General features: G+C 48.5%; 3 protein-coding genes across 3 annotated transcripts; 1 reads left to right on the top strand and 2 right to left on the bottom strand.

The window, feature by feature from the left end:
- Window positions 1–5,696: 5,696 nt before the first annotated feature.
- Window positions 5,697–6,677, top strand: LOC102458240 (olfactory receptor 52E4-like). Its single transcript, XM_006112429.1, has one exon. The coding sequence runs from the start codon at window positions 5,697–5,699 to the stop codon at window positions 6,675–6,677; it is 981 nt and encodes a 326-aa protein (XP_006112491.1).
- Window positions 6,678–13,325: 6,648 nt separating this feature from the next.
- Window positions 13,326–14,273, bottom strand: LOC102458002 (olfactory receptor 52M1-like). The gene has a single exon (XM_014578895.1). The coding sequence runs from the start codon at window positions 14,271–14,273 to the stop codon at window positions 13,326–13,328; it is 948 nt and encodes a 315-aa protein (XP_014434381.1).
- A 7,653-nt stretch (window positions 14,274–21,926) lies between these two features.
- On the bottom strand, window positions 21,927–22,874 carry LOC102456508 (olfactory receptor 52M1-like). Its single transcript, XM_006112423.3, has one exon. It carries the CDS (start codon window positions 22,872–22,874, stop codon window positions 21,927–21,929), a length of 948 nt encoding a protein of 315 aa, XP_006112485.3.
- Between the last annotated feature and the right edge of the window lie 3,952 nt (window positions 22,875–26,826).

Raw genomic sequence — 26,826 nt, 5'->3', positions numbered from 1 at the left:
GGGGGCACACTATTCCAGGATCCCTGTAACCCTCTGCGATGTAGTGGGCAGGCAGTACACTGTGTTGGGCATTCACTGGTTGCTGTTTTGGGGCTGTGGGTGACTCCTACTGGCCTGTATCTGTAAGCACTGCCCAGCAGGGGGCAGCCTGAGGTTATGTACATAGTAACCCAACCGGTTGAGGGCAGGGACTGAACAAAGGAAGGGAGTGTTCGGGGGAAGGGTCAGTTTCGGCTGGGGGAAACCATGAAGGGAACAGACTAAGCAGAGGGTTGGGAATTTAGGGGCCTAGGCACCCTATTCCAAGGGGTCTGAGGCATCCTGGCCCTGACTCCTATAGCCACATCATGTCTAAGCTGTTCTGTGTCCTGGAGAAACAATAAACCCTCTGGCTGCGTCTAGACTGGCATGATTTTGCGGAAATACTTTTAACGGAAAAGTTTTTCCGTTAAAAGTATTTCCGCAAAAGAGCATCTAGATTGGCACGGATGCTTTTGTGCAAAAAGTGCTTTTGCGCAAAAGCATCCGTGCCCAGTATAGATGCGCTTTTGCGTAAGAAAGCTCAGATGGCTATTTTAACCATCGGGCTTTCTTGCGCAAAAGATTAAGGAGCCTGTCTACACTGGCCCTCTTGCGCAAGTATTCTTGCACAAGAGGGCTTATCCCTGAGCGGGAGCGTCAAAATATTTGTGCAAGAAGCGCTGAATTCTTACATTAGAACATCAGTTGTCTTGTGCAAATTCAAGCGGCCAGTGTAGACAGCTGGCAAGTTTTTGTGAAAATCCTGCCAGTCTAGACACACCCTCTCTGTTCTACTGGCTGGTGGAGTCTGTTCTTGCTGCTATTGAGGTGCAGGATCGGAGGGTCCCCAACGCGCTGTCACACCCTCATGGGAGTTAAGGGATTTGTCGGAATAGTACCCTATTTGGAAATTTGGTGCAACGTAGATGCCGCCAAATTTTAAAAAAATCTCTTTTGACTTAGACTCGCAATAAGCAACACAATTTGTATAGCACAAAATGCATGCCTTATCTCGACAGTGGGGTGCTGTCTGGTCGTACCCCTAGACTGTGCTGGGTCTTGCCAGGAGGGCAGGGGACTGGACTTGATGATCTCTGGAGGTCCCTTCCAGTCCTAGTGTTCCGTGTCTGTGGGAGGGTCACAGCTGGCAATATATCCCATTGGTCAGGCTACCGCCCATGTAACACGAGCGGGGCGTGCCCCTGTCTGTGCATGGCCGTGTGCTGTGGCTTCCCGCAGGGTCACCGTGAGACAGGGGCCCAGACTGGTAGGCCAGAGGGCTAGGAGGGAATCTAGGGCCAGGTTGCACTCCGGGGAAGCCCATCACACCCAACTAACACACAGGCCCTGCCAGACCATGAATCTGTTTTCTCTTCTCAGCTGCAGACGGAGGGACTGTGGGTATGGCAGGCAAAGCAGCACTCCGGGGCTCCGTCTGTCATTGTCTGGGTCAGTTTGTCCAAAGGATGGCTCCCTGGGTCTCCATCTACAGGAGGGAATTTCCTAGTGACTTTGCTTTGTTGGGAGTTTTGCCGTCCATTCAACGAGCGGCGCTGCACCCTGTGATGGCAGATACTGACACGACTGACAGAGAATTCCTCTGATCCCTTAGCGACACTCCTCTTTGTCTGCAGAAAGCGCCATGTCTCTCTTTAGACATCTTCTCCCTCATCCTTTCAATAGTCCCCCCGTCCATCCTAGGCCCCATGGCGGCCCAGACATTATCCCTTGGTTTCATACTGATCAAGTATCAGTGTTAAATACCCACAAGTGTGCAGAGCAGCCGGTTCCTCGCTGACTCATCCTTTTGGGAACAGCCCTTAATTGCTGTTTACTTCGAAAGCTGGATGAAGGGCACAAAAGTTCACAGATGCGGGTCTCCAACCTCTTTATATTTAGATGCCGCTTCTCTCCTGGAAGCTCAGCGAATCCCATTGGGACGGCCCAGAGCTGGGTTATAACCAGTGCCCAGCCCTGTGCCGGCTCTCGGCGCCGGACGCTGCTGCAGACGCTGGGCTGAGAGAGGTGCAGGACACGGCTGCCTGAGGGGGATTCCCAGGGAAGACACGTCCCTCCCAGCACTCACAGGTGAAGCTCAGCTGCTCAGCAGCTCCCGTGCAGCGTAGCTGTCATTGGCTAGAAAGCAAGTCCGTGGTCTCTGGCCAAAAGGTTTTTCCTTTCTGGGCACCCTCCTCACTTCGAGCCCCCACGTGGCTGCATGTCAGTGGCACAGGGGCCCTTCGGGCTGAGGGGAGGTAGCAGCCGTATGACAAAACCCAACCCTCGGGCCGTGGATCATGCTTGGGTCATGCCCCACTGAGACGTGCCCCTGAGAGTAAAATGACTCCGGATCCAGCGGTGTGTGAATGCAGACACTGTCCCCTCCTCTTCTTGCCTCTCTGGGCCCTGGCTGTTCATGTGGCAAGTGCGGGGGCCATTACCTGACACTTTTCTTGAGAAGGTGCCCGGGGTCCTCACGGGAACAATGGTAAGAATTTGTAACCTGGGCAAAACATTGTTTCTGTGGCTTCGTTTGAGAGGTCAGCCGAGCTGTACTGCCCGAAATGTTCAGTAACAATTCACTCGGCAGCAGACACCCAGTCTTGTAAACAAGGGTATGGCTACGCTAGTTCAGACTAGGGTGGCTAATGTAGTCATTCGAACTTGCAAATGAAGCCTGAGATATAGATATCCCGGGCTTCATTTGCATGTTCCCGGGCACTGCCATTTTTAAATGCCCGGTAGCTCAAACTACCTGCCCACGGCTACACATGGCACGGGCTAGGTAGTTCGAATTAACACTCTTAATTAATTGCAGGAGGAGTAACAGTAGTTCGAATTAAGAGTGTTAATTCAAACTACCTAGCCCGAACTACCGTTACTCCTCCTGCAATGAATTAAGAGTGTTAATTCCAACTACCTAGCCCGTGCCGTGTGTAGCCGTGGGCAGGTAGTTTGAGCTACGGGGCATTTAAAAATGGCAGTGCCCGGGAACATGCAAATGAAGCCCGGGATATCTATATCTCAGGCTTCATTTGCAAGTTCGACTGACTACATTAGCCACCCTAGTCTGAACTAAGGTGGCTAGGGTAGCCATACCCCAAATGATAAGGAAGTCTTTGCCTTCAAGCTGTCCGACCATCAACCCCACCTGCACTGCCCTGTCCTGCTACAGGTGCCATTCAGCTCCGCTCTTAGCTCCATTATTGTCTGGGACAAGAAATTCACAGGCCAAACATGAACCGTGTAAAACTGTTTTCTTCTCTCACTGCTATAGGTTCTGGCTTTTGATGTAATTGACCCGTCCCTGGTGTGTTACTAAGGCCTGGTCCACAATAAGATCTCACACTGTGGAGTCATAGTGCCTCGAGTCATCTAATTTGACTGTCTCCAAACCAGCCAGGATAGAGGCTGTTCCGCCTCACTTTGATGGAAATATTGACTTGCATCAGGCCTAGAACTGATCCCTGCCGATCCCAACTCCAAACAGCCCCGTTCCCTGACAATGGTGCATAGACAGCAACCTCCTCACATCCGTTAACCAATTATTCACCAATTGAAGTATTCTCTGATGCTATTATAGAGTTCCTTTCCTCAGACTTTTTCTCCTACTAAATCAAATGCCTCAGAGAAATAAACAATAAATGAATCTGTATGACTCCCTTGATCAACCCAACATGTAATTTCATTTAAGATGAGATTGGGTTCATTTGGCGAGACCTGTTTTCAACAGGCCATTTTTCTGTCTGGCATTAATGATATTCCTAGAGTATTTTTTACTAAGTTCCCTTGATCACCAGACATGTACTTTCACTGAAGGACAATTTGGGGTTTATTTCAGAAGTCCTGATTTCCAATAAGCCATGTTGCTGTCTGGCATGAATTATATTGCTGGAGTTTTTTAATTAAGCCCTTACCAGCTTTTTTGGTGTTTCCTAACCCTGTCAAATCTTTCTTGTTAAAGTTTCCCATTTCGAGCACTGTATGTCTACCACAGACCTGTCCTTTACTTGCCTTTTGTTTCATTTTGTTTGTTTGAGCTTTGCTGCTGCTTGTTTCAGAACACCTGGTCCCAAATGCGCTGTGTGTGGATCAGTCAGTTCGTAGCTCCGGTGTTCATAACACTGCGGTGCCACTGTGCTTGCGGTTAACATCCTCCTTGAACTGCTAATCGACTGGAAATTGTTTCATCACCTGGAGTGATAGGTGCATCTCGCATTGCTTCTTCCCAAGTGCAGCATGCAATTTCTGGAGCACATCCGCCTTTTAGCTACATAAAGAAATTTCCTTTCTCCCACTAGAAATTGGCAGAAACTTTCTGGGATATTTTCTGTTCTTAAATGCTTATTAGTCTCCTTTGTATGATATTTAAAGCTGCCAAATTAATCTTTCAGCTATTGGGACAGGAAAAGAAGCAATGGGCTTCAGCTGCAGCAAGGGAGGTTTAGGTTGGACATTAGGAAAAAGTTCCTAAAAGTCAGGGTGGTTAAACACTGGAATAAATTGCCCAGGGAGGTTGTGGAATCCCCATCTCTGGAGATATTGAAGAGCAGGTTAGACAGACACCGGTCAGGGATGGTCTAGATAGTGCTTGGTCTTGCTGCAAGGGCCGTGGACTGGACTTGATGACCTCTGGAGGTCCTTTCCAGTTCTATGATACTACGATAGGCATGGATTTTCTCCAGTTGTCCTTCAGATCCCTTAGCGTTTTAGGTAATTTCTAATACATATTCTTGCTTGATATTTTCCCTTTTCCCTAATTTGTTATATATCACCTGCCCCCCCAACTGCTGCCTTCCCTGTGCCACCGAATCAAGTTTGTAGCTTAAGTCCATTTTTGTGGACTGTGGATTTTCGGCTTTTTAACCATCTAATAAACTCTTCTGAACAAAGCCTCAGTTTCCCTCCCTGTTTTCCTGCCCATATTTTCCCTCCCAATCAGTTTTGCTGACAGGTTGCCTCAACATCAGGAATTCGTACTAAGTGTCGCTGGATATTTCTGCTTGGGAACTTTCTTTTCTGGTCCATTTGAACGTAACCGGTTCCCATCTTTATTTTCCTCCCCTCTGCCACATTCCTCCTCCCTTGTCACTTCCCTAAGCCAAAGAGTCCCAGAGCTCTCAACGGGTCTGCATAGGGCAGCGCCCCCTAGTCTCATAGCCTGTCCGGGAAACACCCTTTCTCTGTACTGCAACCTTTGTAGAGATGGGGGGACAAAAACTGAGCACATGTCTGGACGGGTTATTCCCCTTCGCGTTCCGTAGGCATCTGAACAAGGTCTTGGTTTTGGCCACTGCTGTGTATGAGGGTTATTCAGCACCAATATTTGTGTTTCCTGCTAGTGTCTTTTGAGGTTTCCTACGCTGTGATGTGCAGGGATTATTGACACATAAAGCCCCAATACACTGGGAATTGCTATTACTTGGCTCAGTTTTTCACAGTTACTTTTTGCGAATAATGAAAATGTCACTAATCAGTGTGTGAAAAGTAACCTATTTGCTTTACCCATGAGAACAGCCTCCCGTAGTGCATGTTATGTCTCATCTTCACATTTTCTCTCCATCCAGGGACACCATCACCTTAGCTCCTGGGGACACACAGGAAGTCAGCGGAACGTGCGGTACACACAGGAGACACTGTTCTGATTCACAGTTGGATACCTTCTCCCCTTCTCCATGTCATGTTTCAATACAACCCACATCACCAACCCCTCCACCTTCATCCTGATGGGCATCCCTGGCCTGGAGGCCACCCATGTCTGGATCTCCATCCCCTTCTGCATCATGTACATCATAGCCATCTTGGGAAACTTGACCATCCTCTTCATCGTGAAGACAGAGCCGAGGCTCCACCAGCCCATGTACTATTTCCTCTGCATGCTGGCCGTCACCGACCTGGTCCTGTCCACAACCACCCTGCCCAAAACTCTGACCATCTTCTGGTTCAGCTCCAGGAGCATCAATTTCGGTGCCTGCCTCACCCAGATGTTCTTCCTTCACTGCTTTTCAGTGATGGAGTCTGGGATCCTCGTGGCCATGGCTTTCGATCGCTTCGTGGCTATTTGTGATCCTCTAAGACATTCCACCATCCTGAGTAATCCCATCTTGCTGAGGTTTGGCCTGGCTGTGGTGCTGCGTGGCACCATGCTCATACTGCCCTATCCCCTCCTGGCAAGGCAGTGGCCATATTGCAGAACCAACATCATCCCGCACACTCACTGTGAGCACATGGCCGTGGTGAAGCTGGCCTGCGCCGACATCCGCATCAGTAATTACTACAGCCTGTCTGTGGCACTCTCTGTGATGTGTCTGGATCTGTTTCTTATTGCTGTGTCCTACACCCAGATCCTCAGGGCCATATTCAGACTCCCCACCAATGATGCCCGGCTGAAGACTTTTGGGACCTGCAGCTCCCACCTCAGCGTCATCTTAGCCTTCCATGTCCCACGTCTCTTCTCCTTCCTCACGCATCGGTTTGGCATCAATGTGCCCCTGCATTTCTACGTTCTCATTGCCAATGTCTACCTCCTGGTGCCCCCCATGCTAAACCCCATCATCTACGGGGTGAGGACTACGCAGATCCGGGACAGGCTGCTCAGGCTGTTTACTCATAAATGGACCAAAAGTTTTGTCCTGGTTCTCAAGCTCTTAGACTGACCCCGGTGTGGACCTGCTAGTAACCCAGTGCTGGGCCCTCTTTCCTGAATCACTTCCTGGGCTCTCAAAGGGCGTGTCTACACAGTAAAGTAATTTTGGAATAATGGCCTTTATTCCGAAATAACTATGCGAGCGTCTACACAGCAATTCTGTTATTTCAAAATAATTTCCAAATAACAGATGATTTATTCCAACTTCTGTAAACCTCATTCTATGAAGAATAACTCCTATTATGAAACAGTTATTTCAAACTAAGGCATGTATCGATGCTCCACTTTTGCTATTTTGAAACAGCCCCTTCATTCTCCAGGGCCATTCTAAGTGATTCCTCCTGGGGTGCTAAATCGAGATAGCACGTCGACATTAGGGGAGCCTGCCTCAGACTCATTTTGAGGCTTCCCTGCAGTGCAGACATGCTATTTTGAAATAAGCTAGTTCGGAATAACTATTCCGGAATAGCTTATTCTGAAATAACTGTGCAGAGTAGACATACCCTAAGAGACACTCAAGCATTCACTGCCTTTTCTGTGCGGGGTGAGGGGTGGAACAGATACAATTCATTAGTTCATACACTTGCCAGCTTCCTACGTGCTGGTCACTGGATGCCTGATGTGCTTGCCCTGCCTAAGGAGTGGAGAGGGAAGCCAGGAAGCCGTAGAGGAGCCGCTGGGGGTGGGGAGCAGGGTTGTGTGACAGGTGGGTGAGACTGTGACTCACAGAGCTTGTGGGCCTCACAGCTCAGCCACAGAGTCTTGTGGGCAGGGACCTTCGTGTGGGTCATTTCTTCAGCCTTCACTTCCCTTGGGATCCTCCTGGCTGGGGGGCCTGGGGCTGGCAGGGTCCCTGCAATGGGTGTGAGCCGGGAACCCTTTGCCCTCAGCCAGGCCTCAGGGGCAGGGCAAGGGACCCCTCCTGCCCAGGTGACATCCCATGCAAAAGGAAATAGGGGTCTGGGCCTTTGGGCTGGCTGGGCACACCTGAGGAGGGTGAACTACAGACCCCCGGGTGAGGGACAGCCCTGGTTTGGAGACTTTGTGGGAGAAGAGACAGTCTGCGGGTGAGTTTGTGCTCAGGGTTTTAGTGTTAGACGCAGCCGAGCATTTTCTGTTCCTTTTGATTTGTAACCGACTTGGCTCGGCCTGTTCTCACTTATCACCACGTCAGTCCTACTGCCGGTACTTCATACAGCCACTTTTATTTTCTCTCAAGCCCAGTGCAAATAATTGTTACCGGGTAGGGGAGAGGGGGCAACCAGTGGGCACATTCCCCCGTTCATTGCAAAAGGGGCGTACCCAGGTTCTGATCCCCTCTGGGGAGGGGTATCCCAGGAAGCTGGGCCCAAAACTGCCCTCTCCTTGGACCTGAAGCGGTTCAGTGTCTGTGCTGCTCCTCGGGGGCGCAGGGGTCTCAGCTCGGGGCCTTGTGTGGGGGAGCTGGCCCAGCAGGACTGGGTGGGGAGGAACCCCAGAGCGCAGGAAGGCGAGTGGCAGTGGCTGTCAGCACCCTGGGAAGCCCGCTCCCTCCCCCCCAGGGGTTTTCTGTGGCCTCACCCCATCACACAACAGTAAAACACTGCACCAGTGAGCGGTATCCCCAGACGCAGTGGCCACCCAAGAGGATGGACTTTTAATCCAACTGGAGCTCGTAGGAGGCACAGCAGCATGTCCAAAAGACACAGAAACCAAGGGGGGGAACCCAGATCATCACGAAAACGGCCAAATTCCTCAAATTGATCAGATGTTCCCGGGGGAATAGAAAATCGGGATAAGGAGCCACCAGGCTTAAGAAGGTCCCAGAGGAATATGAGGGGTGCACGGCCGGTTGAACATAGAGCTGAGTCTGTTATGGGCTCTGTGGCGTTTTAATGAGTGTTGTCAGCAATAGGATCAGGAAACGGGCCTGGTCCGTTAAATATGCTGAATGTTATTTTATTAATTGTCAGTGGGTCTGTCTACACTACCCCGCTAGTTTGAACTAGCCCTGCCCTGCCCTGCCCTGCCCTGCCTTGCCCTGTCCTGCCTTGCCTTGCCTTGCCTTGCCCTGCCCTGCCCTGCCCTGCCCTGCCCTGCCCTGCCTTGCCTTGCCTTGCCCTGCCCTGCCCTGCCTTGCCCTGCCCTGCCTTGCCTTGCCCTGCCCTGCCCTGCCCTGCCTTGCCTTGCCCTGCCCTGCCCTGCCTTGCCTTGCCCTGCCCTGCCTTGCCCTGCCCTGCCCTGCCCTGCCCTGCCCTGCCTGCTACGGCTGTTTGGATGCCCGTGGCCAAGGGTCTCCGACCTGGCTAAGCACAAGATCACTTTCTGAATGTCAGTGCAGTCCAGGATCTACCTCACCCCCAAACACCCCTGCCCCCCCTCCTCCTTCCTGCCCCTTCTCCAAGGCCCCGCCCCTGCTCACTCCATCCTCCCTGACATCAGCGCCCTCCTCTCCCTTCCCTGCTCGGCACAGCAAGTGGGAGGCTCCCGGAGGCTCCAAGGCAAAGGGCAGGAGATGCACAGAGGTGGGGGGAGTTAGAGAAGAAGCAGGTGACCCAGGAGTGGAAGGGGTAAAAGGAACCGCTTTATTGCCCACGCACGTTTACCTTGGACAGTCAACACAATGTCCGAGTGGCAACAAATTGGCACCAATGACACTACTTTCCTTAAAAACTTTTAAGGAGATTATTATTTATTATTTCTACTGTGCTGCTATTGAAAGGCCTTGCTCAGGGTCTTTGATTTACCTGCTTCCCTGATTTGGTTCCTTGAAACACATTGATGGGCTGTACATAAGTGTGCATTGTTCACAGCAACCTGTGGTCACTGGTTAACAAACAAGACCAGGCTGGATACTGAGGTGTGTGGAGACCTGTTTTTGTTGCTGAACTTTCTAGCTATTTCTTTAATAAATTTCCCCTGTTTAAGAAGGACTACGAGTCCACGGATTGCAACACCACTAGCCTCACTGAACATAAGAACATAAGAACAGCTGTACTGGGTCAGACCAAAGGTCCATCTAGCCCAGTATCCTGTCTACCGACAGTGGCCAACACCAGGTGCCCCAGAGAGGGTGGACCAAAGACAATGATCAAGCGATTTGTCTCCTGCCATCCCTCTCCAGCCTCTGACAAACAGAGGCCAAGGACGCCATTTTATCACCTGGCTAATAGCCTTTTATGGACCTAACCTCCATGAATTTATCCAGCTTCTCTTTAAACTCTATTATAGTCCTAGCCTTCACAGCCTCCTCTGGCAAGGAGTTCCACAGGTTGACAACACGCTGTGTGAAGAAGAACTTCTTTTTATTAGTTTTAAACCTGCTACCCATTAATTTCATTTGGTGTCCTCTAGTTCTTCTAGTATGGGAACTAATAAATAACTTTTCTTTATCAGCCTTCTCCACACCACTCATGATTTTATAGACCTCTATCATATCCCCCCTCAGTCTCCTCTTTTCTAAACTGAAATGTCCCAGTCTCTTTAGCCTCTCCTCATATGGGTCCCGTTCCAAACCCCTAATCATTTTAGTTGCCCTTTTCTGAACCCTTTCCAAGGCCAAAATATCTTTTTCGGGGTGAGGAGACCACATCTGTACACAGTATTCAAGATGTGGGCGTACCATAGTTTTATACAGGGGCAGTAAGATATTCTGGGTCTTATTTTCTATCCCTTTCCTAATAATTCCTAGCATCCTATTTGCCTTTTTGACCGCCACTGCACTCTGTGTGGAAGTTTTCAGAGAACTGTCCACGATAACTCCAAGATCTCTTTCCTGATTTGTCGTAGCCAAATTAGCCCCCATCATACTGTACGTATAGTTGGGGTTATTTTTCCCGATGTGCATTACTTTACACTTAACCACATTACATTTCATTTGCCATTTTGTTGCCCCATCACTCAGTTTGGTGAGATCTTCTTGGAGTCCCTCACAGTCTGCTTCTGTCTTGACTATCTAGTTACCCCTCTCCAATCTGAAAATTTACCATTTATTCCTACCCTTTGTTTCCTGTCTTTTAACCAGTTCTCAATCCAATAAAGGACCTTCCCTCTTATCCCATGGCCATGTAATTTACACAAGAGCCTTTGGTGAGGGACCTTGTCAAAGGCTCTCTGAAAATCCAAGTATACTATATCTACTGGATCCCCCTTGTCCGCATGTTTGTTAACCCCTTCAAAGAACTCTAATAGATTAGTAAGACAGGATTTCCCTTTACAGAAACCATGTTGACTTTTGTCCAACAAATTATGTTCTTCTACATGCTTCACAATTTTATTCTTTACTATTGTTTCGACTAATTTGCCCGGTACTGAAGTTAGACTTACCGGTCTGTAATTGCCAGGATCGCCTCTAGAGCCCTTTTTAAATATTGGTGTCACGTTGGCTACCTTCCAGTCATTAGGTACGGAAGCTGATTTAAAGGATAGGTTACAAACCACAGATAATAGCTCAGCAATTTCCCATTTAAATTCTTTTAGAACCCTTGGATGAATGCCATCCGGTCCCGGAGATTTGTTAACATTAAGTTTTTCTATTTGTTCCAAAACCTCCTCTAATGACACTTCAATCCGGGACAGTTCCTCAGATTCATCACCCAAAAAGGACGGTGCAGATTCAGGAATCTCCCCAACATCCTCAGCCGTGAAGACTGAAGCAAAGAAATCATTTAGTTTCTCCGCAATGGCTTTATCGTCCTTGATTGCTCCTTTTATAGCTCGATCATCTAGGGGACCCACAGGCTTTTTAGCAGGCTTCCTGCTTCTAATGTACTTAAAAAACATTTTGTTATTTCTTTTTGAGTTTTTGGCTAGCTGTTCCTCAAAATCTTTTTTTGCTTTTCTTATTACATGTTTACACTTGATTTGACAGTGTTTATGTTCCTTTCTATTTATCTCACTAGGATTGGACTTCCACTTCTTAAAAGATACCTTTTTGTCCCTCACTGCTTCTTTGACATGGTGGTTAAACCACGGTGACTCTTTTTTAGGTCTCTTGCTATGTTTTTTAATTTGGGGTATACATTTAAGTTGGGTCTCTATTATTGTGTCTTTAAAAAGTTTCCATGCAGCTTTCAGGGATTTGGCTCTAGTCACTGTGCCTTTTAATTTCTGTTTAACAAACCTCCTCATTTTTGTGTAATTCCCCTTTTTGAAATTAAATGCCAGGGTGCTGGACTGCTGAGGTGTTCTTCCCACCACAGGAATGTTGAATGTTATTATATTATGGTCACTATTCCCAAGCGGTCCGGTAACGGTTATATCCTGGACCTGATCCTGCACTCCACTCAGGACTAAATCGAGAATTGCCTCTCCCCTTGTGGGTTCCTGCACTAGCTGCTCCAAGAAGCAGTCATTTAAGCCATTGAGAAATTTTATCTCCGCTTCTCTTCCTGAGGTGACATGTATCCAGTCAATATGGGGGTAATTAAAATCCCCCATTATTATAGAGTTCTTTATTTTGGTAGCCTCTCTAATCTCCCTCAGCATTTCTATGTCAGTATCGCTGTCCTGGTCAGGTGGTCGGTAATATATCCCTACTGCTAATTTCTTATTATTGGAGCATGGAATTTCTATCCATAGCGATTCTATGGAACATGTTGATTCACTTAATATTTTTATTTCATTTGATTCTACATTATCTTTCACATACAGTGCCACTCCGCCACCCACCCGGCCTGCTCTATCCTTTCTATATATTTTATATCCCGGTATGATTGTGTCCCACAGATTTTCCTCATTCCACCAGGCTTCAGCGATGCCTATTATGTCAATCTCCTCATTTAATACGAGGTACTCTAGTTCACTCATCTTATTAGTCAGACTCCTAGCATTTGTGTACAAGCACTTTAAAAATTTGCCACTGGTTATTTGTCTGCCCTTCCCTGATGCATTGGATTCGTTTGTATGCGGTTGTTTGTCAGCTCTGGCCAATGGTTTGCCCTCTCCCCTCCTCTCTTTCCGACTACAGCTTAGAGAATCTCTATCAACGGATTCTCCTCTAAGAGAAGTCTCTCTCCGATTTACGTGCATCTCCGCACCAATCGGCTTTCCCCCATCTCTTAGTTTAAAAACTGCTCTACGGCCTTATTAATGCTTAGTGCCAGCAGTCTGGTTCCACCCTGGTTTAGGTGGAGCCCATCCTTCCTGTATAGGCTCCCCCTCTCCCAAAAGTGTCCCCAGTTCCTAATAAATCCAAACCCCTCTTACCTACACCATCGTCTCATCCACGCATTGAGACTCTAAAGCTCTGCCTGCCTACCTGGCCCTGCGTGTGGAATTGGAAGCTTTTCCGAGAACGCCACCATAGATGTCCTGGATTTCAGTCTCTTTCCTAGCAGCCTAAATTTGGCCTCCAGGACATCTCTCCTACCCTTCCCTACGTCATTGGTACCTACATGTACCATGACCACCGGCTTCTCCCCAGCACTACACATAAGTCTATCTAGATGCCTCGAGAGATCCGGAACCTTCGCACCAGGCAGGCATTTATGAGTTAATAAGTTGCATTTATGAGTTAATAAGTTGTACATAGAACAATTGTCCAAAAATGTGAGGACTCAAAACATATAGTACCTCTCTGATTGTCCAGTCCGCGATTCAGAGAAAACATCCCAGCACCATGTCACCACCCAGCTCTGCATGCAACTAAGTCTGAAAGCCAGAGAACAAGGGGAAAACTTTAGGTCCTTTTATAAGTAAAGAGCTGGAGCAAACTGCCCCTTATCTGTTTGGTCCTCGCCCCATAGATGATGGGGTTCAGCATGGGGGGCAACAGGAGGTACATATTAGCAATGAGAATGTGGAAATGCAGGGCTACATTTTGCCCAAACCGGTACATGAGGGAGGAGAAGATGGCCGGGATATAAAAGGCTAAGATGGAGCACAGGTGGGAGCTGCAGGTCCCAAAAGTCTTGAGCCGGGCATCCTTTGTGGGGAGGCTGAAGATGGCCCTGAGGATCTGGGAATAGGACACAGAGATAAAAAACACATCCAGACCAAGCACACAGAACACCACAAAGAGGCCGTAGTAGCTACTGACGCGGATGTCAGCGCAGGCCAGCTTCACCACGGCCATGTGCTCGCAGAATGAGTGGGGGATGATGTTGGTTCTGCAATAGGGCCGACTCCTCGCCAGGAGCGGATGGACCATAACAAGCACACCACCGCGCAACGCGATGGCCACACCAATCAGGGACACAACATGATTTGTCAGGATGGTGGAATGTCTCAGGGGATGGCAGATGGCCACGTAGCGATCAAACGCCATGGCCACGAAGATCCCTGACTCCATCACTGAGAAGCAGTGAATGAAGTACAGCTGGGTGAGGCAGGCACTGAAATCAATCTCCCTGGAATTGAACCAGAAGATCGCCAACGTTTTAGGCAGGATGGACGTGGGTAGAACCATGTCGGTGACGGCCAGCATGCAGAGGAAATAGTACATGGGACCATGGAGGCTCGTCTCCTTCTTCACAATGAAGAGGATGGTGAAGTTCCCCAAGACAGCAATGATGTACATGGTGCAGAAGGGGATGGAGATCCAGACATAGACTGACTCCAGGCCAGGGATGCCCAGCAGGATGAAGATGGAGGAGTTGGTGAAGTTGGTGGTGTTGGAACCTGACATGGGTTAAAGGAGAAAGTGCCCGACCGGGAGGCAGAACAGTGTATCCTACGGGTACCGTACGTTTCTCTAGGGTGATGGTTGTAGTTCAAATACCTGGAAAGAGACAATATTAATATGAGACTCTACATGCGTAGTTAGCTTTTGGTCCACTCAGAACCCTAAATCCCTTTTCACAGTCCTGCTTTGACCGTTTCTGCAGTTTGTCCAGATTCATTTCAGCTTTCATCTTGTCCTCATAGAATAAGAACATAATAATATAAGAACATAAGAATGACCATACTGGGTCAGACCAAAGGTCCATCTAGCCCAGTATCCTGTCTGCCGACAGTGGCCAGCACCAGGTGCCCCAGAGGGGGTGGACCGAAGACAATGTTCAAGTGATTTGTCTCCTGCCATACATCTCCAGCCTCTGACAGACAGAGGCCAGGGGCACCATTTTATCCCCTGGCTAATAGCCTTTTATGGACCTTAACCCCATGTATTTATCTAGCTTCTCTTTAAACTCTGTTCTAGTTCTAGCCTTCACAGCCTCCTCTGGCAAGGAGTTCCACAGGTTGACTGTTGCTGTGTGAAGAAGAACTTTTGCTTATTAGTTTTAAACCTGCTACCCATTAATTTCATTTGGTGTCCTCTAGTCCTTCTATTATGAGAACTAATAAATAACTTTTCTTTATTCATCCTCTCCACACCACTCATGATTGTACATACCTATGTATCATAGAATCACAGAATCCTAGGGCTGAAAGAGACCTCAGAAGATCATCAAGTCCATCCCCTTGCCCGAAACAGGAGCAAACCCAACAAAATCATCCCAGCCAGGGCTTTGTCGTGCCAAGACATAAAACCCCTTCCCCAGGGAACCCATCCCAGTGCTTCACCACCCTCCTTGGGAAATAGTTTTTCCCTAATATCCAACCTAGACCTCCCCACTGCCACTTGAGCCCATTGCTCCTTGTTCTGCCACCTGCCACCACTGAGAACAGCCTCTCTCCATCCTCTTTGGAACCTCCCTTCAGGGAGTTGAAGGCTGCTCTCAAATCCCCCCTCACTCTTCTCTTCTGCAGATTAAACAAACCCAACTCCCTCAGCCTCTCCTCGTAGGCCATGTGCTCCAGCCCCCTAATCATTTTGGTTGCCCTCCGCTGGACCCTCTCCAATGCAGCCACATTCTTTCGGGGGGGGGGGGGGGGCAAAACTGGACATAATACTCCAGACGTGGCCTCACCAGAGCTGAATAAAGGGGAATAATCACTTCTCTAGATCTGCTGGCAATGCTCCTCCTAATGCACCTTAATATTCCATTTGCCTTCTTGGCCACAAGGGCACCCTGTTGACTCATATCCAGCTTCTCATTCATTGTAATCCCCAGGTCTTTTTCTGCAGAACTACTACTTTGCCAGTTGGTCCCCAGCCTGTAACTATGCCTGGGATTCTTCTGTCCCAAGTGCAGGACTCTACACTTGTCCTTATTGAACCGCATCAGATTTCTTTTGGCCCAATACTCTAATCTGTCTAGGTCACTCCAGACCCTATCCCTGCCCTCCAGCGTATCTACCTCTCCCCCTAGCTTAGTGTCTTCTGCAAACTTGCTGAGGGTGCAATCCATCCCCTCCTCCAGGTCATTAATAAAGATGTTGAATAAAAACAGCCCTAGAACCTATTCTTGGGGCACTCCACTAGTAACCGACCACCAAACTACTTCGAGCTGTTGATCATTAGCCGTTGGGCCCGACAGTCTAGCCAGCTTTCTATCCACCTTACAGTCCATTCATCCAATCCATGCTTCCTTAACTTGCTGGCAAGAATATTGTGGGAAACTGTATCAAAAGCTTTGCTAAAGTACTTGGAACCCCTCCCCGTTTGGCATGTCCAGCAAAGCTTATAAGTGTACTCTCCATGTCACTATCCAACTCCTTGATGAAGAAATTGAACAGAACAGGTCCCAGAATTGATCTCTGTGGAACCTCGATTATTTCAGCATTCCATGATGGCTGTGAACAATATCCTACCAATTATTTGCACAGCATCTAGATTGCATTTCCCTAGTTTGTTAATGAAAAGGTCACGTGAGACTGTATGAAATAGCCTAATGTAGTCGAGATTTACCACATTTACGGCTTCTTACCTACCAATGTCTGAGACAAGCTATGACCATGGCGGATGCTGACTGAAGTCTGGGACTGTTTAGTTTAATGAATAGACAAATAGGTGGGCATATGATAGAGGAGAAAAAACCAAACAGAAGTGATCTCATTCACAGAATCCTTGCATTGGAAGAGCCCTCAGGAGTCATTGAGTCCAGCCCCATGCCCAAAGAAGAACCAACCCCAACTCAATCATCCCAGCCAGGTCTTTGTAAAGACAGGACTTAAACACCCCATCCCTAGGGAACCCATCCCAGTGTTTCACCACCATGTTAACATCCACCCTAGACCTCCCACACTGCAACTAGAGTCCATTGCTTCTCTTGACCTCGCATTCTCTACACCAGCCTAGAAAATGCAGCTTTGGCTTGCATACAGAGGGGCACAGCATGACAATCACAGAGAGTGATGGTATTCCTATACTCTGTCCTGGGTCGGCCTTAGCCGGAGTCCTCTGTCCAATTTGGGCTACCCACGTATCAGAAGGCAGTAGAGAAAGTGAAAAGGATTCAAGATGAGAGACAGAAGGTGATCCAAGGGATGGAAGAAAATCCAAGTAAAGAATGGCGTGCTTATCTCGGAAGAGAGGGGAGCACGAAATACTTCAAATACTTGAAAGGCTGCAATAGACGGATCCAGACAGGGTTAGTGGGTTCAAGCCACGGCAGAGTAGGCTGAAATGGAAACTCAAGGAAAACTTTCTAAGTGTAAGAACGGGAGGAGAAAGGAAAAGATGCCTCGGGAGGTTGTGGAAACTTTTAGGGGATTTTGCCAAAGGAGGTTGCAGAGTCATTGGCACAGACAAAAGAAATCCATCACCTGGGTAGGGCGATAAACTAGATGACACTCGCGGTCCCCTCTGTCGTGTGGCTCTGTGATTCATTGATGTACAACCCTAGTGTAGCTGAGAGCTTCTTCCAAAACACAAGTAATGGAGCAAAACACGGGAGCAAACCAGGTGAAATGTGATGGCTTCTGTGACACATGAATTCAGGCTGGATGAGATAACACTCCTTTCTCACCCTAAAACCTATGGAATCATAGAATACTAGAACTGGAAGGGACCCGAGAGGTCAAACCTATTAAATTGTCAATAAAGGAAGTAGATCAAGTATTTATATTTGCCGTGTCTTATAACTCATAAACCTGGAAGCTTCCGTTATATTGAAAATCTGAACGTATAATAGTGAGTAAAGAAAACTTTTCAGATGATACGTATTTCCCCAGGGGAACTCCTTGCCACACACATTATTAGAGAAAAGAGCTTGGTTGAATGGGCTTCATAGATGGATCGGCCATTGTAGGTGATGCTGGTGGTTTGACCTTTAGTTAAGGTTGTCTGACCCCTTCACATAGGAGACCTCATTTTCAGTTGTTCGTACGTTTTCCAGACTTCATGTGTAGTGAAATTTCCCACGCTGGGTTTCTGCCTCTGGCTGTGTGTATGAACACAGCTGGCTCCTCAGCTCTTTTCTCAGTTCTTACTCAGAACTCCTGGGGGCTCTGAGTAAACTCCAGGCCTTGAAATGTGGCCTTGTGCTGTACAACTAGTAACATTTTGCTGTGCCGCTGAAATGCAGCCCTACTGGGGCTAAAGGCCGTCAGCCAGCACGGCTGGGGAGAGGGGCAAAACAAGGATGGACATTTTGACCTATGATATTGGAGAAAACTCATCCCCTGGGATGGCTAGTGGCTCAGCAGAGAGGAAAGGACCCCTAATTTATTTTCTGTCCCTTCAGGAAAACATTGCCCTGGGTCTGTGGAGCCCTCGGCTAGAGCTGGTACCTGTGAGTGTTGAGAGGGACGTGTCTTCCCTGGGAACCCCCCTCAGGCAGCTGCATCCCGCACCTCTCTCAGCCCAGCGTCTGCAGCAGCGTCCCGTGTTGAGAGTCGGCACAGGGCTGTGCACTGGTTATAACACAGCTCTGTGCAGACCCAGTGGGGTTCACTTAGCCTCTGGGGGAGAAGCCCTACCCAGAAGTAAACAGGCTGGAGACAAGAGACACTCTAGCAAATATCTGAGCTTTCCACATCTCTGCTTCTGGGCTAATTACCCAGCGATAGGTGTAAACAGCAATTAAAGGCCCCTCCCAAAGGGAGAGGAGAAGTCCTGGGTCCTGGGCTGCATCAGAGAATTGGCTGCTCTGTGTACTTGGGGGTATTGAAAACAAATATGTGAGTAGTGAGAAAGCCAGGGATAATGCCTGGGTCTCCACTGGGTCTGATGCCCAGTAAATGCCAGGGTGGATGGGAAGGCCAACGGTTCTGGAGACAAATGATTCAAGTGAGAGATGAGCACTTTCTGCAGGCGCCCAGGGTCCTCACTAAGGGTATGTCTACACTACCCCGCTAGTTCGAACTAGTGGGGTAATGTAGGCATACCGCACTTGCAAATGAAGCCCGGAATTTGAATTTCCCGGGCTTCATTTGCATAAACTGGGCGCCGCCATTTTTAAATCCCTGCTCGTTCGAACCCCGTGCCGCGAAGCTACACACGGCACGAACTAGGTAGTTCCTAGTCCGAACTACCGTTACTCCTCATTCCGCTGCCATTTTTAAATGCCCGGTAGTTCGAACCCCCTGCCCGCGGTTACACATGTAACAGGTTAGGCAGTTCGAATTAAAGCTCCTAATTTGAATTACTGTTACTCCTCATTCCATGAAGATCTTTAAATCAAACTACCTACTCAGTGCCACGTGTAGTCGCAGGCACGGAGTTCAGACTAAGGGGGATTTAAAAATGGCAGCGCCTGGGAACATGCAAATGAATCCCGGGATATTTAAATCCCAGGCGTCATTTGCAACTCTGCTTGCCCTCATTACCCTACCTAGCTCGAACTAAAGAGCTAGGCTACATCTACACTGGCCCCTTCTTTGGAAGGGGCATGCTAATTTTGAAAGTGGGAATAGGGAAATCCGCGGGGGATATAAATATCCCCCGCGGAATTTAAAAAAACATGTCCGCCGCTTTTTTTCCGGCTTGGGGAAAAGCCGGAAAAAAGCGTCTAGACTGGCCTGATCCTCCGGAATAAAGCCCTATTCCGGAGGATCTCTTATTCCTACTTTGAAGGTAGGTAACTGGCTCTGTGGACATGGGGAATTCAGTGGATGTGAGATACCTTGACTTTAGCAAAGGTTTTGATACAGTCTCCCACAATATTCTTGCCAGCAAATTAAGGGAGTATAGATTGGATAAACGGACTGTAAGGTGGATAGAAAGCTGGCTAGACTGTCAGGCCCAACAGGTAGGCTGTGTCCAGACTCAGGGGTTTTTTCGAAAAAAGTAGCCTTTTTTCGAAAAAACTTCCCCTGCGTCCAGACTCAAGCCGCGTTCTTTCAAAATTAATTCGAAAGAAGGCAGCTTTTCTTTCGATGGCGGTAAACCTCATTTCACGAGGAAGAACACCTTCTTTCGAAAGTTCCTCTTTCGAAAGAAGGCGTTCTTCAATGTAAATAGGGCTTCTTCAAAAGAGCGCATCCAGACTCACTGGATGCTTTCTTTCGAAAAAGCAAGCCGCTTTTTCGAAATTTCTCCGCGCAGTCTAGACGCTCTCTTTCGAAAGAGCCTCTTTCGAAAGAAGCCTGCAGTCTAGACATAGCCGTAGTGATCAACGGCTTGATGCAGGTTGGTGGTCGGTTTCTAGCAGAGAGCCCCAAATATCCGTTCTAGGGCCGGTTTTGTTCAACATCTTTATTAATGACCTGGATGAGGGGATGGAGTGCACCCTCAGCAAGTTTGCAGATATGAGTGAAATGGAAGGGAAATGTCCCAGCTCTGCCAAGGCTTCATAATGTGACTTTGGGCAAGTCATTCCTTCACTCTGAAATGTACAGCATGTGGTCACTGGTCAACAAGCAAGACAAGGCTGGAGCATAAGCTGTGTGGAAGCTTGTTTTTATTGCTGTAGTTTGTAGATCTTTCTTTAATAAAACGCTCCTATTTAAGAAGGACTGCACAGCACAAATAGCTTTGCTGCATCTATTGCAATCCAGAGGAGCAATGCCAGTTCTAGTCCATATCAATCATGGTATGGAGTCAAGAATCCCAGTTCCTGCTCTCAACCCTGGAGCCGATTCTCTGGTGAATCGCTTTCCCTCTCTGTGGCTCAGTGTGTTCATTGACACAGTGATAAAGCCACCAAGCAACCTAGTTACAGCTCTATGTGTAGTTACCCACAGCAGCATGCAGGTGTATGCTGGGCTCATTTCACTGTATAGCTTCAGCACCTGGCCAGTGGGGTCCATATAGTTTCAGGTGAGGATCCAGGTACGCATGTAAATAGCCATCTAGCAGAAGCTGTGCTGGAAAATGCAGGGCCGGTCCTTCTGCTTCTCTTCGCCGATGTCTTCCTGATGTCAAAGCCCGCAGACTTGTCTCAGGCAAAGGGCCCCCCAGCCCACACCCATTGCAGGGACCCAGCCTGCTGCCAGCTCCAAAAGGGAGGGACATGGGAACGGAAAGCTAAATCAATTGGCCACACAGAGGTCTCTGCCCCCAGAGTGATAGAGCTGGGTCTGGTCCTGTTTGGAGCAGGGGTTAGACTAGATGACTCCTCAGGTCTCTGCCAACCCTTGCTGTCTATTAATCTCTGGTACAGGCAGTCCCCGGGTTACGTACAAGATAGGGACTGTAGGTTTGTTCTTAAGTTGAATTTGTATGTAAGTGGGAACTGGTACATATTGTAGGGGAAACTCGAGCCAAACATTTCTCCATAGCTCAGTTTTATTCTCCCATACCTCACTTCCCTCAGTCCTGCAGACCACGGAGACACGGAGCGGCTTTTCTCGCCGCGGAGGACGCGGGCGGCGGGTCCGCGGCGTGTCTCGGCGGTCTGCTGGGGGGGGGGGGGGAGCGCAGCTAGTGCGGGGTTGCCTCACCCCGTTTGTAAGTAGGGATCCGATGTAAGTCGGATCCATGTAAACCGGGGACTGCCTGTACTAGGCTCTTGTCTCTGAGCATTGTGTGAGACATCATGGTGCCCACCTGACAGCCAACCCTGTTCCTCATCTGCAGATGTTCTTATACGGCTTCCTGGCTTCCCTCTCTGCTCCTGATTGACCTATTGTCCCCCGTGCCATGTCCTGGCTAGTCCCACGACCGGCTGCCTGTCAGGTGGCAGCAGCTCCCACCCCAGAATCAGAAGGAGCCCCGCTGGGTGGAGGATGGAGATGGAGATGAACCAGCGAGGGCCAGGTGGCAGGGAAGAGGGGAGCTAACGACTGTGGTATGGCTTTGGGGGACTAAGCAGAGAAGGCTGTGAGGTTTGGAAGGAAGATGTGGAGAAGGGGTTGGACTTTGGAGGAAGAGATGTGGTGGGGGAGGGACCTTAGCAGGACTTCCAAACCTGGCCACCCTCTGAGTTAACGAGGTGTACGCAAACCAGTTCCCCAATCTGTCACACTGACACAGCACAGTCTCTCTGATGGTCCCATCAGTGAATCAGAGAAGATGTTGCCATCCAACTCTGCATGCAACTAAGTCTGAAAGCCAGAGCACAAGGAGAAAACTTTAGGTCTTTTTACAGTGAAAGAGCTGGAGCAGCCGGTCCCAGATCTGCTTGGTCCTCACCCCGTAGATGATGGGGTTGAGCATATGGGGCAACAGGCGGTACGTACTGGCAATGAGAATGTGGAAATGCAGGGCCACATGCTGGCCAAAGCGGTACATGAGGGAGGAGAAGATGGCCGGGACGTAAAAGGCTAAGATGGCGAGGAGGTGGGAGCTGCAGGTCCCAAAAGTCTTGAGTCGGGCATCCTTGGTGGGGAGACTGAATATGACCCTGAGGATCTGGATATAGGACAGAGCGATAAAAAACACATCCAGACCAAGCACGCAGAACACCACAAAGAGGCCGTAGTAGCTACTGACGCGGATGTCAGCGCAGGCCAGTTTCACCACGGCCATGTGCTCGCAGTACAAGTGGGGGATGATGTTGGTTCTGCAATATGGCCGACTCCTCACCAGGATTGGATGGACCATTACAAGCAAACTCCCACGCAGCACAATGGCCAGGCCAATTAAGGCCACAACACGATTGGTCAGGATGGTGGAATGTCTCAGGGAATCACAAATGGCCACGTAGCGATCAAACGCCATGGCCAAGAAAATCCCAGACTCGATCACCGAAGAGCAGTGAATGAAGAACATCTGGGTGAGGCAGGCACTGAAATTGATCTCCCTGGAATTGAACCAGAAGATGCTCAGCATTTTGGGCAGGATGGACGTGGGCAGGACCAGGTCGGTGACAGCCAGCATGCAGAGGAAATAGTACATGGGCATGTGGAGGCTCGGTTCTGTCTTCATGATGAAGAGGATGGTGAAGTTTCCCAAGATGGCTATGATGTACATGATGCAGAAGGGGATGGAGATCCAGACATGGGCAGCTTCCAGACCAGGGATACCCAGTAGGATGAAGGTGGAGGGGTTGGAGAATTCAGTTGTGTTGGAATCTGACATGGAGCAGGAGAGAAAGGGCCCAAATCCAAGACAGAACCGTGTCTTGTACTGCTCCCGATACCCAGCCCGGACTTCTATGTGGTCAGGGTGTAGGCTGGTGGTCTCAGTACACGTACCTGAATGGAGAAGCAAAGCTAATATGAGACATTTCATGCATTCCTGGAGGCTGATCTCTGGTTGAAGCAGGTTGGTTGGTCTTCACGTACTGAAAAATGACACATTCGGTATTCAGAGAAATGAACTCTGAACAACTGACCCTGCTAATGCCAGTTCCATATTTTAAGATTCTGCCTGCACCGATAATTCCTCTTCCCTGTGGTGTCTGCAAAGAAACAATGGGTAGCAGGTTTAAAACTAATAAAAGGAAGTTCTTCTTCACACAGCGTGTTGTCAGCCTGTGGAACTCCTTGCCAGAGGAGGCTGTGAAGGCTAGGACTATAATAGATTTTAAAGAGAAGCTGGATAAATTCATGGAGGTTAGGTCCATAAAAGGCTATTAGCCAGGGAATAGCAATGGTGTCCCTGGCCTCTGTTTGTCAGAGGCTGGAGAGGGATGGCAGGAGACAAATCGCTTGATCATTGTCTTCGGTCCACCCTCTCTGGGGGCACCTGGTGCTGGCCACTGTCGGCAGACAGGATATTGGGCTAGACGGACCTTTGGTCTGACCTAGTACGGCCGTTCTTATGTTCTTATGTTCTAATGTTCTAACAAAAATCACTGGCAAGAAGCATGAATGTGGATACAGGCCATCAATGGTTGTTTGTTAATTTAAATTAAACCTGAGCTGGGCTGGAGATTCATTGCCTTCGAGAGATTCCCATTTACCTGGTTTCTCCAAAATTGAGATTAAAAAAAATCCCCAAACCTTTGCCAGGGCATGTTCCAGGGGAGATGTCCCAACGAGAACACATTTCAGAGAAAATGCCTGTCTGTCCCTAAGACCAGCCCCACGGAAACACCTCCTCATGCACAGCAGTGGCTAAGCGAAGACAATGTTCCGATGCCTAAGAAATGGGACAGAGAATCCCAGGGTCATAGAAAAACAGAACTGGAATAGACCTTGCAATATCTCCAGATCAAGTCACCCCCACTCGTGGCAGGGTCAAGCAGGACTTAGCAGCGTCTGGACCATCCCTGCCAGGTGTCTGTCCAACCTGCTCTTAAATATCTCCAGGGATGGAGATTCCACAACCTCCCTGGGCAATTTATTCCAGTGTTTCACCACCCTGACAGGCAGGAAGTGCTTTTCCATGTCCAAATCTGTACTGCCCTTGCTGGAATTAAGCCCATTAATTCTTGTCCTATCATTAGAGACTAGAGAGAATTTTTTTCTCCTACCCCTTGTAACACATTTTTAGGTTCTTGGAAGCTATCATCTCTTTTCCAGTTTAAACAAACCCAAATATTTTAATCTCCCCCAATAGGTCGTATTTTCTAGACCTTTAATCATTTTGGTTGCTCTTTTCCGGACCTTCTCCATTTTATCCACATCTTTACTGAACTTTAGTTGGGATTGGTCCTGCCTAAAGCAGGGGGCTGGACTTGATGACCTTCTGAGGTCTCTTCCAGCTCTGTGGTTCTATGATTCTATGTGGCACTCAGAACTGGACACAATACTCCAGTTGAGGACTAATCAGCGCAGAGTAGAGCAGAATTTTTTTCTCATGTCTTGCTCACAACATGCCTCTTAATCATCACAGAAAGATATTTGTCTTTTTTGCAAGTGTCACATTGTTGACTCATATTTAGCTTGTGGTCCACTATGACCCCTAGATCCCTTTCTGCAGAACTCCTTCCTAGACAGTCGCTTCCCGTTCTGTGTGTGTGACATGGATTGTTCCTTCCGAAGTGGAGCACTTTACATTTGTCCTTCATCCTGTTTACCTCAGATCATTTCTCCAGTTTGTCCAGATCAGTATGAATTTTGACCCTAGCCTCTGGAGCACTTGTAACCCCGCCCAGCTTGGTATCATCTGCAAACTTAATAAGCGTCCTTTCTATGCCATTATCTAAATCATTGATGAAGATATTGAACAGAACCAGTTCCAAAACAAACCCCATGGAACCCCAATTGTTATGCTTTTCTAGCATGACTGTGAACCATTAATAACTAGTCTCTGAGTATGGTTATCCAGCCAGTTATGCACCCACCTTATAGTAGCCCCATCTCAATTGTATTTGCCTAGTTTAGTGATAAGAAGGTTGTGCGAGACCTTATCACTCATCTCTAAAGTAAGCAGTCAGGCAAAACCAAAACAAACACAAATATATGTCTGTTCTGTGTTCAACACAGATTATGAAAACAACAAAAGGAAAGTCTAAAAAGATTTGACAATATTGGGAAACAATGGAACATACATGGGATGGGGTTAATTAGAAAAATCTTGGAATATGATTAATGCCATTGACCAGCATGGTTTATAAAAAACAGGTCTTGTAAAATGGGGCTGTTTCTAATAGGGTTCCCCATACATCAGGCCTCAAATTGATCTGTTTCAATATTATCTTATAGGCTGAGGGATTTGGGTTTGTTTAGTCTGCAGAAGAGAAGAGTGAGGGGGGATTTGATAGCAGCCTGCAACTTCCTGAAGGGGGGTTCCAAAGAGTCTGGAGAGAGGCTGTTCTCAGTAGTGACAGGTGGCAGAACAAGGAGCAATGGGCTCAAGTCGCAGTGGGGGAGGTCTAGGTCAGATATTAGGAAAAACTATTTCCCTAGGCAGGTGGGGAAGCGCTGGGCTGGGTTCCCTAGGGAGGGGTGGAGTCTCCATCCCTAGAGGTGTTTAAGTCCTGGCTTGACAAAGCCCTGGCTGGGATGATTGAGTTGGGGTTGGTCCTGCTTTGGGCAGGGGGGTGGAGTCAGTACAGATAAAATTGGCAGATGACCCAAAGATTGGCAGGGTGGTTACAATGATGCTTTCAGGGGCAGGCCCAGTGACTGATCGGGAACATTTAGCACATGGGGGCAAAGCAAATGAAATGTTTCAGTTCAGTCGCATGCAAAGTTGTCCTCTCCGAACGAGGAGTGCAGAACCAATCCACGGACTAGAGCACTTTGCTATGGAACGCAGGGACTCCAAAAAGCAGGCGGGGTCTTTGTGCGTACCCAGGCCAGGAGCAAGTGGAAGGAGGGGAAGGATTTCCCTGCTTCCTCTCGCTCCTTGCTTGGGTACGCACAAAGACCCCACCCGCTTTTTGGAGTCCCTGCGTTCCATAGCAAAGTGCTCTATTCGGGACGTCAGTCGTGAAACTGACCGTGCTCAGTTCTGGGGGGTCATGTTTTAAAGAGAGGGTGGCCAGGTCAGCGGAAGAATTCTTCTCTTGGCCCCATGCTGTTTACACCAGCACAGAAAATGCAGCTGGGCTTTCACTAAAAGAGGCAAACGTGAAAATCAAAGGAGCTGATAGTAACGGGCGGTGAACGTTCCGTCTGTGCTGCCCTCGCGGGGCCTCGGCTGTCGTACCGTGTCTAGCCGGGAATAGATCAGGAGCCGGAAAGCAAGTGGAAAGGGTTCCGAGATGAGAGATGGAATGAAAGCCACAGGACAGCAGATTTCGATGACATCGCAGGAGAACGTAAGGAGAGGGCGACAAAGGGACAGACGCCTCAGGAGGTTGTGGGGCCTCCTTCAGAGGAGCTTTTCCAAAGGAGGCTGGAGAGTCATTTGTCCTGGATGGTGCAGACAGAAGAAATTCCTCACCTGGGTAGGGCAATAAACTAGATGACACTCGCAGTCCCTTCTGGCTTGTGGCTGTGATTCATTGGTGTAAAACCTTAGTGTGGCTGAGTTCTTTGTCCAAAACACAAGCAATGGAGCAAAGTACAAGGGGAAACAGCATGAAATCTAATCACCTGTTAATTACAAATTCAGACTGGATGAGCCAACGGTCCCTTTTCACCCTAAAACCTATGAATTTGTAGGTAAAAGAAGTAGAACAGTAGAAGTGGCATTT

This window comes from Pelodiscus sinensis, chromosome 1, assembly GCF_049634645.1.
Source record: "Pelodiscus sinensis isolate JC-2024 chromosome 1, ASM4963464v1, whole genome shotgun sequence".
Taxonomy (NCBI): domain Eukaryota; kingdom Metazoa; phylum Chordata; order Testudines; family Trionychidae; genus Pelodiscus; species Pelodiscus sinensis.
Note: the sequence above shows the minus strand (reverse complement) of the source record. Positions and strands in the feature narration are given on the sequence as shown.